Source organism: Netta rufina (genome assembly GCF_964035555.1).
Source record: "Netta rufina genome assembly, chromosome: 11".
NCBI lineage: Eukaryota > Metazoa > Chordata > Aves > Anseriformes > Anatidae > Netta > Netta rufina.
Genome location: NC_140134.1, coordinates 6554642 through 6567214, shown reverse-complemented (window position 1 = coordinate 6567214; position 12573 = coordinate 6554642). Strand labels below are relative to the sequence as shown.

Sequence of the window (12573 nt, the reverse complement as noted above, 5' to 3'; positions counted from 1 at the left end):
AGCTGTTTACGGCTAAATGTAAATGTTTACCCTTTCCTAGCCCATGGCAGCCAATTCTTGCCATCTGTAATTTTGCACGCATTGCTGTTACAGGCTGTGAGAGCTGTGAGGGAGCGTCACGCTTGTTCTCACTCAAATTCCTGATTATTCAGTGACGTGTACAGAAAAGCGATTCAGCCATTCTTACAACTGTACCTGTTGTTAGAGCTGGCAGATCAGCAGGTGAGCACACCTGTCTGCCTCTTTTATTTTTTACCAGGGTTAGTGATTTACTAACAGGAAGGGTTTGGCTGCCCCTTGGTGTGGCTCAGCCCCAGGTGCTGCTTTTGGGACAGCTCAGCAGCACCTCAGGCTGTGCGCTGTGTGCCCCCCGCACCTTTTGGCCCGCTCTGCGGTGAAATTTCATCCCTTTGTAGGCAGACAAAACACAACGGGTGAATTCCAGCAGTTTAATGAGCGAAGGGCTGGACGTGCCCTTGAAAACGCGTCACGAACGCCGCGTACAAGCTGCACTTTGTGATCTGTGTCGCACAAAGCAAGCGGCAGCGCCGTGCTTGAACAACCCGTGAGCCGACAGCTGCTTCCAGCGGCTGCTGCTGAGGCGATGGATGGGGAGAGCTGGGGGCCGCCCCCCGCCCGCGGCCCCCTCCCCTCCTCTCCCTTCCCCTCCCCTCAGCGGCCGCTTGGCCCCTGCGCGCCGCCGTACGAGGGCCGCGGCGGCCATGTCGGGCGGGGCCGCGGCCCGCCCCGGCCCGCCCCAGCCCGCCGGGGCCGCAGGGAGCCGCCGGGCCGGGAGGCGGCGCCGCGGGGCGGGGCGGGGGGAGCCGCGGGGCTCCGGGAGGGCTCCGGGAGGGCTCGATGAGGGCTCGGGGCAGCCGCCGGGCGCTGGCTCCTCCCTCGGGGCAGGGGGCGCGCGGGGCCGCCCACGCCGTGTGAGTGACGGGGAGCGCCCGGGCCGGGCGGCTGCGGGGCGCCGGGCCTGAGCTGACGGCCCCCGGCGCCCGCTCCCGGCGGCAGCAGCGGCCATGTTCTCCCTGCGGCCGCCGAAGCCCACCTTCAGGTCCTACCTCCTGCCGCTGCCGCAGGTAACGGCGCCGGCCCTCGGCTCCCCCGCGGCTCCGACACCTGCGCCTCGGCTGCCGGCACCGGGCGGCCTCAGCGGGGCCTGCGGCCGGGGGTGTGGGGGGGCGGCGGCTCCCTCCTCGCCTCAGGAGGGAGCCGGGCTCGTCGCGCAGGGCGGCGGGGGGCGGTGGTTGTGTGGCAGGGTCTTTATTTGTCGGGTTTGGAATTGAAAAGCGAGCAGGTGTGTGTGTGTATGTGTGTGTGTGTGTGTGTGTGTGTGTTCTGCGCCTTTCTTCTTAGGAAGCTTTCCCTGTGCTTGGGAAGTTGGTGGCGTTAAACGCCTCAGGGCTTTGTGCCAGCCTGCTGCTGTGCCCGCGGACAGCTCGCAGAACTCACGCCGTTACCGAGTGCCAAGCCCGATTGTTTCTCATTCATCCAGCGGCTTGTTATATCCTAGATTACACAACCAGTTAAATATTAGCAATTAAAATATTATACCTCTCTTCTGGTAGAAAACTAAACATCCCCAGCCACCTTTACAGCAGGCTGTTGCCATGATTAGATCCTGCCTCGTTATAATCAGCTTGTTAAAAGAACGACTTTCTCCTGTGCCCCAATAGATCAGACTTGCGTCTGACTGTAGGATTGTGTCTTTCTAAGAAAATTCCTTTTTTTCTCTCCTTCCCCCAGTCTGAAGACCATCTAACTGCAGAACCCAGGATTAAAAAACTGGAACCAATACTTCTGCCAGGTAGGCGTAAACCAGAAATTTGATGGATAACTCAACAAATACATATTTAAGACTTCTGTTTATTTTAGTAGGATTGGTAACATGTAAATTGTTTTCCCTCTTTTCCTGTGTTTATTGATTTCAGTATATTTTAATCTTAGCGTGCTCCTCCAGAGAGTGAAACTTCTAACCAAGTAGGAAAATCTAGTGACATGCTAATCTGCAGAGAGCTGTTCTGACCTGTTTACCTAAACCTGAAAAGCTAAATAAATACATACGCGGTTTTGCCTGTGTGATGGTTTACTACGTGTAGAATAATGTTTTTATTCTGTTGTGAGTATTTGAAATGGAACTACGGCAAATTTTGCAGCTTCTGTGGTATTTCTAGGAAGACCCCATTAGTAATTACAGTTTTGTCAGGTAGCCAGACCTTTACAGTCTGTTGAACTCACTACCATAGCATGTGTTGTGGTCTTTATTTTAAAGGGAAGTGTGTGGAACTTCCACCAAGCAGGTATGATTGACTCGTGTATTAGAAGACTTCTAATGCTGTCTGTGTTCACGTGCTCTTATTGAGTAGGTAGCTGTGAGGTTATTTTGGAACCTGTCTGTAAACCTGTGCAGACTATTCTTCTTAATGTGTGGATGAGAAAAGCAACGTTTTTCTTACTGTTCATAATTACGTAGGTATACAGTTCTAAGCTGTTGGTGACTTCCTTTTCACATTTAAAATCAGACATTATCTTTGGTAAATGATGTTTTGATCAGTGAGCGTTTCCAAAAGCCTTTTTTCAGCTACTAAAGGAACAGTCTACTGTTTTCAAGATTACTTTAATTGCAAACTGTACATCACAGCCATAAATTTGGCAAGCTCCAAAGCTTGCTGTTTTTAAGGTAATTTTTAAGTTTGAAACAGAACTTTATAATGTATTTTTTTCTTAGCATTTAGAGGGTATAAACTTACACACAAAGTAATATAGGAAGCTTTCGGTATCATGTTGTCAAGGTTGATAAAGCCTGCTAACTTTCAAAGTGATCAATATAATAAAAAAGTTACTCTTCAGAATTATTTCTCTCACTTCTTCACATGGAACTGTTGTTAATTCAGCCATGCTAATTAATATATGGTATGGTGCAGTGAGGTACCTGAAGAGGCTGGAATCCTGTGGAAGAGATTCAACTGAAAGATTACATGCCAGCTGACTGAACCTCTTTCATGAAGGAAGAGTGTACAGATTTTGCATGGGGTGTGAATACTCCGAGATACGTTGCTAAGAGCGCTCAGTATTTGACATATTTTTACGCTTGCTAAACTTCTGCTTAACAGTTGGAATCTTACTGGTTATGTTGCAGTTGTGAGTCAAAGACCTTGGATGAATTACAAGGAAGTGACTGCATGTTCTTCTCCGAGACATTCCACAGTAAATGCGAGGCAGTACAAGATTGCTCTTCTCAAACTGTGACACATCCTGCATTTACTGTGGGGCATGTGCATGAGCAGTTACAGAAAACAACCCACGTGCAGCAACGTTTTGCTGCGTGGTTAATTCTTTGTGAAAGTCCGAAGTGCACTTGAAATGGTGCTGACTGGCTTTGTTTTTCCTCAGCTGGCTTATATTTATCCCAGGTTTGCATCTTTTCTCATTTCCCTTGTTTCTGCTGTTTCTGAAATCAATATGTGATGGCTTTGGGGACATTTGTAGTAAGTTGTTCTCGGTAATATAGAAAGTGATTGAAAGAATGGGACTCAGAGCACAGAATTAAAACTGCTATTAAACTTTCTGCCTCCAAATTATTCTGTAATAAAATTCACTGCTGTGTACAGCTACAGAACAGTTGTGACAAAATCTTTTTGTGAGCATCAGTCTGTATGAGGGTGGGGTGAAGTTTAGAAGTGACTTATTTTAAATGACTTAAATGAAACTCTTCCTGTTTAAGGTTAAGCCTAAGTGCCTTTTTTTTTTTTTTTTTTTTTTTGTCATCAGCTAGTGCAGTAGAAAACTGCATAAACAAGTACACATTGTACTGTTGGGTAGACAGGCTTTTGGATTTGTCATAACCTAAGTTTCTGGCCAAATTCCAACTCATTTAATTACATTAAAGCTGACTTGTACTCCGCTGCAAATGCAATTTGAGTATGGTATTCTAACATCCTGACCTTAACAGTATTGTGGAGTTGCTTTTGCTTTTGGAAACCGAGTCAAACCTGAGCGGCTGAATGTTGATTATTATCTTTTAATTGGTGGATTTTTTAAGGAGTTATTCTGGAACTAAAATACATTAGCACAAACAGTTAATTACTTCAGTAATCGTCAAAAACTGCAAATAGCTACATTAAGTATGAAATTCCTAACATGTAATCATATTGAGGGAGTAGTTTACTAAAAACTGAATTCTAAAGTAGGACACCAGTTAAATACCTTGCTGCCTAGCTTGTATTTTTATGCTGTGGAGGTTAGGAAAGGGAGTTCCAGGCATGGAAATATGAGTCAGGTTATAAAATTACAAGGTTTTTATTAAAAAACATAAAAACAAAACAACATAAAAGTCCTTGGAATCTACATTGGCATAAACTTTGATCTTATAGAGATTCTTTTCAAAGTTTCCCCTGGGTGTCCAGACGAATAGAGATGCCTCTCTTCAGCTTTTGGAATAAAAGCCTCTAATTTTCATGGAACTGTGTACCTTGACCAAGGTGTGGCTTTAAGAAGAGCAACAGACATCATTTAAAGCAAGTAAAATAAAATAAATAAATAAATTGGTTGTTAGTGGCAACAATGATACTGCTATAGTGAAAAGCAAATATCTTTTTATAGAATTTGGAATAATTTCCTTCAAAAAATGTAGTAAAGTTTTAAGATGGAATTAGAGAAATGTTTTCTTTTTTCTGTAATTCCATTCTCTTAATCTATACTCCTGATCAAGTATTTTTGCTGATTTAGTTGCAGAGTTGGCCTGTGCAATGGTTTCACTTTTTTGTTTGTTTGTATAGCTTGGTTTATAAGCATATCCAAAAGGAAAACAGAGGAATGGCGAGTAGTCTGCTAGACAGTCTATTGAAGCAACTTGTCTGGCTAGTAAGTAATTAGCTTGTGTAATAAGTAATTAGCTAGTAAGTAATTAGCATTGTGAGAATGAAGTTAAAGTTGTGCTTCGTTTATCATTACCGATACTAAACTAAATCGTGAAGGTGTGTATTGCTCTGGTAATAAACTGTAGCACATTTTCCACATCAATGTCTAGCATTTTTTGAGACATCAACCAAAGCTTTCAAAGAAAATTGTACAACATAGCTGGAATATGTGTATGCTTCTAGGATCTTATTGGAAAAACAAAGCACAGAGAGGAGCGAGCTGTACACGGATGGATGGATGGATGAAGAACTAGTCCAGTGTCTGTACTGTGAGCAGTGCTCTTCTGGGGTGTAGGCATGATCAGGCAGAAAGGTCCTGCCAGTTGGCTCACACCAGCTCTTCTGCAGGGGATCGTGTAACTTCTGGGACATCTGGTGAAGTGTGAGGAAAGGATCGTTCTGCCTGAATCTTAGTACTTGCTTGCACTAATTATTTTAGTGTTGCTCTATGTACTAATCTGCTAATTGTTTAACTTAAAAATTTTACAGATAGCAAATATTACAGACTGGCTAGAAATAGTTGAGCAGCTTTTATTTTTAAAAGTTTATACATTAAAACCATAGCAGTGAACTGAGTTGGAATGGTATTTTTATCATTAAGACCTGCTCACATTAAGGGAACGTTGGTGGCAAACTGCTGTTGCAAAACAGTTATTTGTAGTCTTCTTGTATCTGCACCACGTTTCGGGGCTGCATACTAGAAGGCAACTGCAGAGCTGTTTGTGAGCAGATCCCAGTACTGCCGGGCTGGGTGGGATGCTGCATGCAGCACGGTGTCTGGGAAGGGGAGAGCAAGGCCAGCAGAGCTTCCAGCTGCCTGTTCTGTCCTCTCTGCTTCCCTCAGTGCATGGCCCGGGGACTTTCATTTCAGACTAACATAATGGGGATCTCCAAGCGAGGCGTTGCAGAGCATCATAGCGGTGGTGCTTTCATATTTAATTCCTCTGGCTGGATGTTTCTTGCAGGAATTGATCCAATTGCTTCCTTACAGCCATGTAAACTTCTGCCACCCACAGCTTCCTCTGGTTAGGAGTTTGGCAATTTGATTATGTGCTGTTACAAACTACCTTTGTTGGTTTGCTCTCAACCTACCACCATCTGGTTTCTTTGGATACGTCCTAGTTCTTCCCTCACACAGCAAACATCAAACTCTACTCCTCTAATCCATGTGACTCGTGATTTTCAGACTTATGGCACACATCTGGTGTTTCGCTTTCTATAGCACAGCCTTCTTAGTTGGTACTAACAAGGAAGCTTTGCTTATCTCTCATCATCCTTCTGATCACCTCTGAACAGAGGTGCTGTCTTCTTGATGAGTTGTAACTGCATGTTGCGTTCAAGATTTTCACTAATGGATATATTTTTTTGTTTGTTTAATAATGTCAATTGGATTGGCTCTACCACCTGCTTTTTGGTTTTGGATTTATTTTTTATTTTTTATACAAGTGCCCTTTGATAGGCAACTGTAGAAGTTTAACTGTGGGAACTTTTAAGACAGTATCAATAAGTATCTGATTCTCTCTTGAGATAGCTTCCAGATCTTTCTCTCTCTTTTTTTTTTTTTTTTTTTTGCTTTGCAAATCTTTAGAGCGTTGACTCGTGTTCCACAGCAGCTGCAATACATCTTGTGATAGGAGGAGGAAAGTACACTTTGAAGTACACTTTGGTGAGACACTATTGCACGTAGTACCCCAGATATGTCCTGTCTGCTTTGAACCCCCGCGCCTCTTTCTTGGCATTTTCATTTGGTTTCTGATATCCCAGCTCTGGAGAAGAGAGGTCAGGGTGTTGGAGTGTGAGCCCCAGCCCTGTGACAGCGGGGTGAGAAGCAGAGACTAAGTTAGTGAGCTGAATGTGTAACCCTAGAGACTTGTCAGGTCTGCTTTTCTTGTATACTAGGTGTAACCTCTTTGGTTTAGCACCTCAAATTGGAAACTGGGGTTGTTTAATTGCTTGGTACAAGTAATAATGTTGTTACTGTCAGTGCCCTTTCCATGTGTAATTGTGGAATGAGTTGTTGATATTCAGGTATTGCGTTCTTCATCTGTTGGTGGTGAATAGTGAGGGCCTATCAGTGCTGGTAACTACATTGAGCTTGTGTGAAGTCAGGTACTGCTCATTTCCAAAGCATACTTGACTGTTGATTCTCATTTCCAGCATAGTGGTTTGCTAACTGAGGCTCTCTTACTCATTGTGCAGCTGATTAAGACATATTGCAGGGCTAGAGGCTTTTTCCTGCTTCAAATTTTTTATTTGAAATTTAAATGTTAATGTAAAAGTTTTCTATTTTTTTATTATTAAAGTTGGTGTGTGGTATTAGTTGAGTGAAAACCTTTGTAATTTCACTGTGTTTGAGGAGTCAGTGAAATATGTGAGCGTGAAATTATTTTCAACATTTCAGAACAGCTAAATTAGAGAAATGAGAATGACTGGTTGGAAAATAATACATTCCCATAACACTTTTCTGATGTAGGGTTTTTTAGTTCATACTAAGCAGTTTGCCAAAAGTTTTATTTAATTAAATTCTAGATCTGAAAACTGAAACAGCAGCTTTCTGCAAACTCATCTTTCATACTGTAAGAAGTTTAGAAAAGAACCAGGCATTTTAGTTATATTTAGAATAATTGAGGCATCACTTACTGTAAGTATATAGTAAGTGCTCTTTACTATTATAGCTCTTTTGTTTGCTTGTTTGACTCTGAATCTTCAGGCATGCTTTGGGCTCAGTTAACTGCTTGTTTTGTTTTTCCTTTATTTATTTATTTATTTATTTTTAAGGCATGGCATCATACAAGTACTACCAAAGCTACCAAAGCAGTCTGCATGCAAGATCTAAGTTCCAGATACTGTCTTACAAGTGGATTTTACTGGGTGGAGTCAGTTCTGCTTTCTTTGTTATGAATACATAACATGTATTTGTTATGGTTTCTGATTAGTAATATGTTTTAAGTATTTGTGCAAAAGTTACTTCCCATTTGCAGCAGCTTAGCTGTAGTGCAATACAAAAAACATTCCTTAAAGGTGGAAGTCCAAACGCACTTTACAATTAAATATTTTAATGTTTCACCATGTACATTTTGCAGATAAGTTCCATTAATGCCACATGTCATAAAGACCAGAAGGGGAATAAAATGTTAGCGAAGATTTTGAGTTGACAGTTCATCAAACTTCATTTTTTTTGGTCTCGTGGCAATTGCATTCACTTCCAGTGAAATAATTTTCAGCAAACTAATTTCTAAAGAAGGTGTATTTCTGTATTGACTTCCTCAGGGTTGCCTTAAAATTAAGTATTTTACAAGTTCAGAACAGCATCTGTAACTTGTGTTGATGACGTAGTTATAAAAGCCTGAGAAGCAGTCATCTCAGATTGTTCCTGATTATACTGTTTAAACTAAGTTAGGAGTTGGGAATTTGTTGTTCATGTAGCCAGACTGAAAAGAACCAAAACACTTTCTACTCGCTGGCTTCTGTCCTGCTCATGTTATGGAACTGTGACCAAATCATTGCTAAACTTTTTTTTTTTTTTTTTTTTTTTTTTTTTTTTTTTGTGATAAGATTGTTTTAATTCAGCCTAAAAATCCATATGGATGCCAAGAAGAACAGTTCATTCTTTCATTTTCATCATTACAGATGTGTTCTTCTATTAACGACTTTGTGCTGACACTTGTGTTTAGGTAACTGTAGCACAAGCCAGATCAGACCTAATTCAGTTCATATCAGGACTGACAAGAAAAAAAAGAGGGGGGGGGAATACGTCAGAATAATTTTTCAACCAAGTCATTTCTCTTACATGCATAACAAAGTCTTTCTCAAATGGTAGTGCTGCACAAGGGCTGAGATGGGAACGAACATGAACTGTTTGCATTTTAGTAGTATTACAGATTTACGCTGGATTGAAACAATTCTTAAAGTGTGATCAAGAATTGGAATCTGCTGTAATAGTTTGCTTTGGATCTGGTTGCTGATGAGAGCCTGCCTTGTAATGGATGGACGTTCTCACCACATGAAATTTTGGTTGGCCGCTTTATGTTCTTTCATCCTTTGCTTTCCATTGGAAGATTTTGTGGAGCATCCCATGCGAGTTCAGAAAAGCAGTGTGTTTTCAGAGCCCTCCTATGTTCAGTTTCTTTTTTTTCTTTTTTTTCAAGATTAACAGCTGTTATCTATTATTGGACAAATGCCCATTTAAATCTTGTAATTACAGACAGTAAATGAATAGTTCTTCTTTGAAGACTTTGACCAAAAAGTCTGGTTTTGCTATGTTTTTCCTTGCTATTTCTGAAATTTAACTAAGCTAGTTATGATGTTTCTTTTTGTTAGCACGCTAGAAGAACTGTGTAATCTTACATGATATTTTAATAACATTTTTTCTAATCACATTGACAAAGCAAGCTCTTTTGGTGCTGTGCATTTAAAACAGACCAAACAGTGGTGAGCATAGATTTTGGACAGAAATGCAAGGTTCTCCTGTTCAAAAGTAATGCACATGGAATATGTCCAAATTGGGTTTTATTCCCCATTAATCACAGTATTGAGCTGTCCTTTTTTTGTTACTTTGTTCTGCATTCTGCAGATGTACAGAAACTTAAGCATAAATTATTTTCTAAATAATTGTGAATATACTGGAAAAGTGGGGGGGAAGATGAGTGATATCTATTGTATTGTGCAGCTCTTTGGCCTTTATAATACCTGCATCCCTAAATACGTTGTAAGAGCCCATGAAAATTAGAATTTTTTTTTTTTCATGAGCTTACAGCTACTTTTTCTTGAGCACACTGAACAGAAGATTCCTTGTACAAATGGATTAGTGACATTTACATCTAAACGCCTAGAGCATGCTAATAAACCTGTACAATTTCTGTAACCTACCCGCAAGAAAAACTGTGGCTAAATGAGTGAAGATGCTGTGGGTTTCAGCTACTTGTTAAACAGTTTTTGAAAACTCACTCAGCAGCAACTTATAAAAGCTAATTGTTCATTAACCATTTTGGAACAGTTTTAGACTTGCATCTTTCTAAATACAAGTGAATTCATTAATGCATGTTTCTAGTTGTTAAATGACGACTTAAGATAACTCTTTTATTGAGAACATTTTAGTGTCTCTCTTGCACAAACAAGCTGTATTGCTGTTTTCTTAATTGGGTGCAATCACTTGCAGCATTAGTGGATGAGGATGCTAGACCAGGCTCACTTCTAGCCAGATTCCAATGTGGAGGAACAAAAAAGTGCAGAACATGCACAACAGCTGCCACGCACATTGATGAGTGATTCTGCTGCCGATCACTTAATTCAGCTTTTTTAGTTTTGCCTCTCTGCCTCCTGTTCTTGTGCATGCTTGCTGCACTTTCTGAATTGCATGTGGGTTGTCACGTGTTGTGTATTGTGGAGGATTAGGTACGTAACATGGCACAGATTCTCTGAGCATCTAAATATGGGCAAGTCAAATTATGTGTGCTTTTGGGATGTTTAGCGGGATTTGTCTGAAATGTAGCAGTTTCTGAAGCTGTGTTTTCAATGGAAGGTGTGTGTTGGGTAAATCCTTTAGTCTCCCCTGTTATTTTTGTGATTCATGTGTTCGGTGTAGCAATATTTTTATAATCACGACTAGGCTTTATATTTAAGGGTGGCAACCTGTAATTTTTCTTCTGGTTTCCTGTCAGAGTTTAAACAAACTGCTCTTGTCTCCTGAGATCATTCTTTGACTGTTCAAGTCACATGGAAGTGTTGACTGCTGTTCCGTGTCTGGAACAGCTTGTGACTGTTTACTGGAAAAAGCAGCAGCTACATTGTAAAAATGTGCAGTGTAATCTCTCTGAATAGCTCTGTTGTTGACACTTGTATAGAAAAATCACCTACTGAACTACAACTGCAGTAAGGTTTCGTTGTATAAAACTGGCTTGGTACTACTTCTGTTTAGCAACTTTACTGAAGTTGTGTTAAGTTTGGAAGGCTTACACCTTTTTCTATTTCTCTCTGTAGACATCCAAATGAGGGATGAAGGTCGGGTCAACATAAAATTCCACACCTGCTATTTACAAATTCAGTCTGAGGCTTTTGAAAACTGCATCTCCTTTGCATTTGCATGGCAAACTTTCTCATGCTTCAATTGCAAATATGTTTAAACCCTTCAGCTGAAATCTCTGTGCATACTCTCTGTCTTGCCCTGTTATAATACTCACCTTCAAAACTGACAGCTCTGTTAGGGATGTAAAATTCTGCAAAGCAGAAGATCCAAGTGAGGCCAAAAAATCTATAATGTATTTGTGTTGGAAGAAATGCAAATAAATAAAGTTGCACTAAGACAGTATTCGTATTAGCACGTTGTAGTGTAGCTACACAATTATGAGGAACAGAGGAAGGAAATAAAAAGGACTGGCTTTATGAAAGAGAACAACGCGCCAGGCATATTTTAAACTGTAGTTTATCCAAATGGAATGATTTTGCATGAGAACAGTAACGGGTCTCTTATTTCCCTACTGTTTTATAGCATCAGAGATGCAAAGTACAGAAATAGTTTGGTAATAGTAATTTGCTTTTAGCAAGAGTGCACAGTAGTAAAAAAATATTCCACTTCTTAACAGATAAGGGGATGTTATATGGAAAACACCTGTCTCTGACACTTCCATTTTATGGTATATTTGGCTCTCCGTGTCTTTTTATTAGAAATGCAGTGATGTACCAGTGTACTTGAGAGAGGCAAGACTATAAACTACTTAGGTTTGGAAGAACTGACTTGTGGAGGGAGGACGTTTGGCAGGCAGAATGTGACTGAGAACTCAGCATTGAATAGTTGAAGATTAACACCGACTGTGAGAAGGAATTGCTTAAATACACAGTTTGTGCTTTTGCAGTTATTGAGGCAAGTAGTTTATTAGGAAAAACACTGGACATCAAGAGGCTTCAGGCCAGACTATGCTAAAAGTATTGAAATATTTTAATTTCAATGTTTAACAGGAGTAGGCCCTGTCCTTTTCATGTACCCTATTAATGAGACATTGTTTTCAATTGCTGTGCACTTGGCTGAACTTTAACTATTTGTACTGAAGCTGCTGGAATCTTTTTTTTTTTTTTTTCTTTTTCCTAAAATTCAAAGGCTTATTTAATCATAGTTTAGTAATGTTTGAGAAAAACAGTTTTAAGCTCCAGCATGTCTGCTTATCCCTGTAGCACCTTCCCAACTCTTCCCACTTCTGTTATAGTTATATGTACCTAATAACTATCGGTCAGTGAAAGTCATCCCCTTACACCTGCTAGCTCTGAAAGGACCCCGCAACCCTCCAGAACACTCACCGTAATTCTGCCAGCTCAAGGCCACAGTTAATCCAATCGATTTTTGTGTTTGTTTATGACAGCTGAACTAAGAGGAGGAACTCTGCTGCTGGTTTTGATGACTTGCAGGCTAATAATGCCCCATCATGTTAGGGGCAAGCGAGCTAACGCAGCAGCTTGGCTAAGTAGCTTAGGGTGAGGAGCATGCACAGAGGCCAGAACTCGAGAGTAGCGAAATGTGCATTTCCAGAGTCAGGTGCTCCAGTGTTTGGAATGCTAAGGAGAGGTCTCTGAATATATGGTTCCTTGGGGGCAATAACCTCCTCTGTATCAGTAGAGCAAAGGTAGATGAATTTAAAGCTATATACTTACTTGTTGG

The 12573-nt window shown here is 41.0% G+C and overlaps 1 protein-coding gene across 1 annotated transcript in view; it reads left to right on the top strand.

The window, feature by feature from the left end:
• Positions 1 to 837: 837 nt before the first annotated feature.
• MTMR10 (myotubularin related protein 10) overlaps positions 838 to 12573 on the top strand; it is a 37789-nt gene continuing 26053 nt past the window's right edge. Inside the window, exons 1-2 of the mRNA XM_084293763.1 lie at positions 838 to 1085; positions 1753 to 1813. Of these exons, the coding sequence (XP_084149889.1) occupies positions 1026 to 1085; positions 1753 to 1813 (121 nt within the window). The 5' untranslated portion in view covers positions 838 to 1025. The remainder of the gene's footprint in view (positions 1086 to 1752; positions 1814 to 12573) is intronic.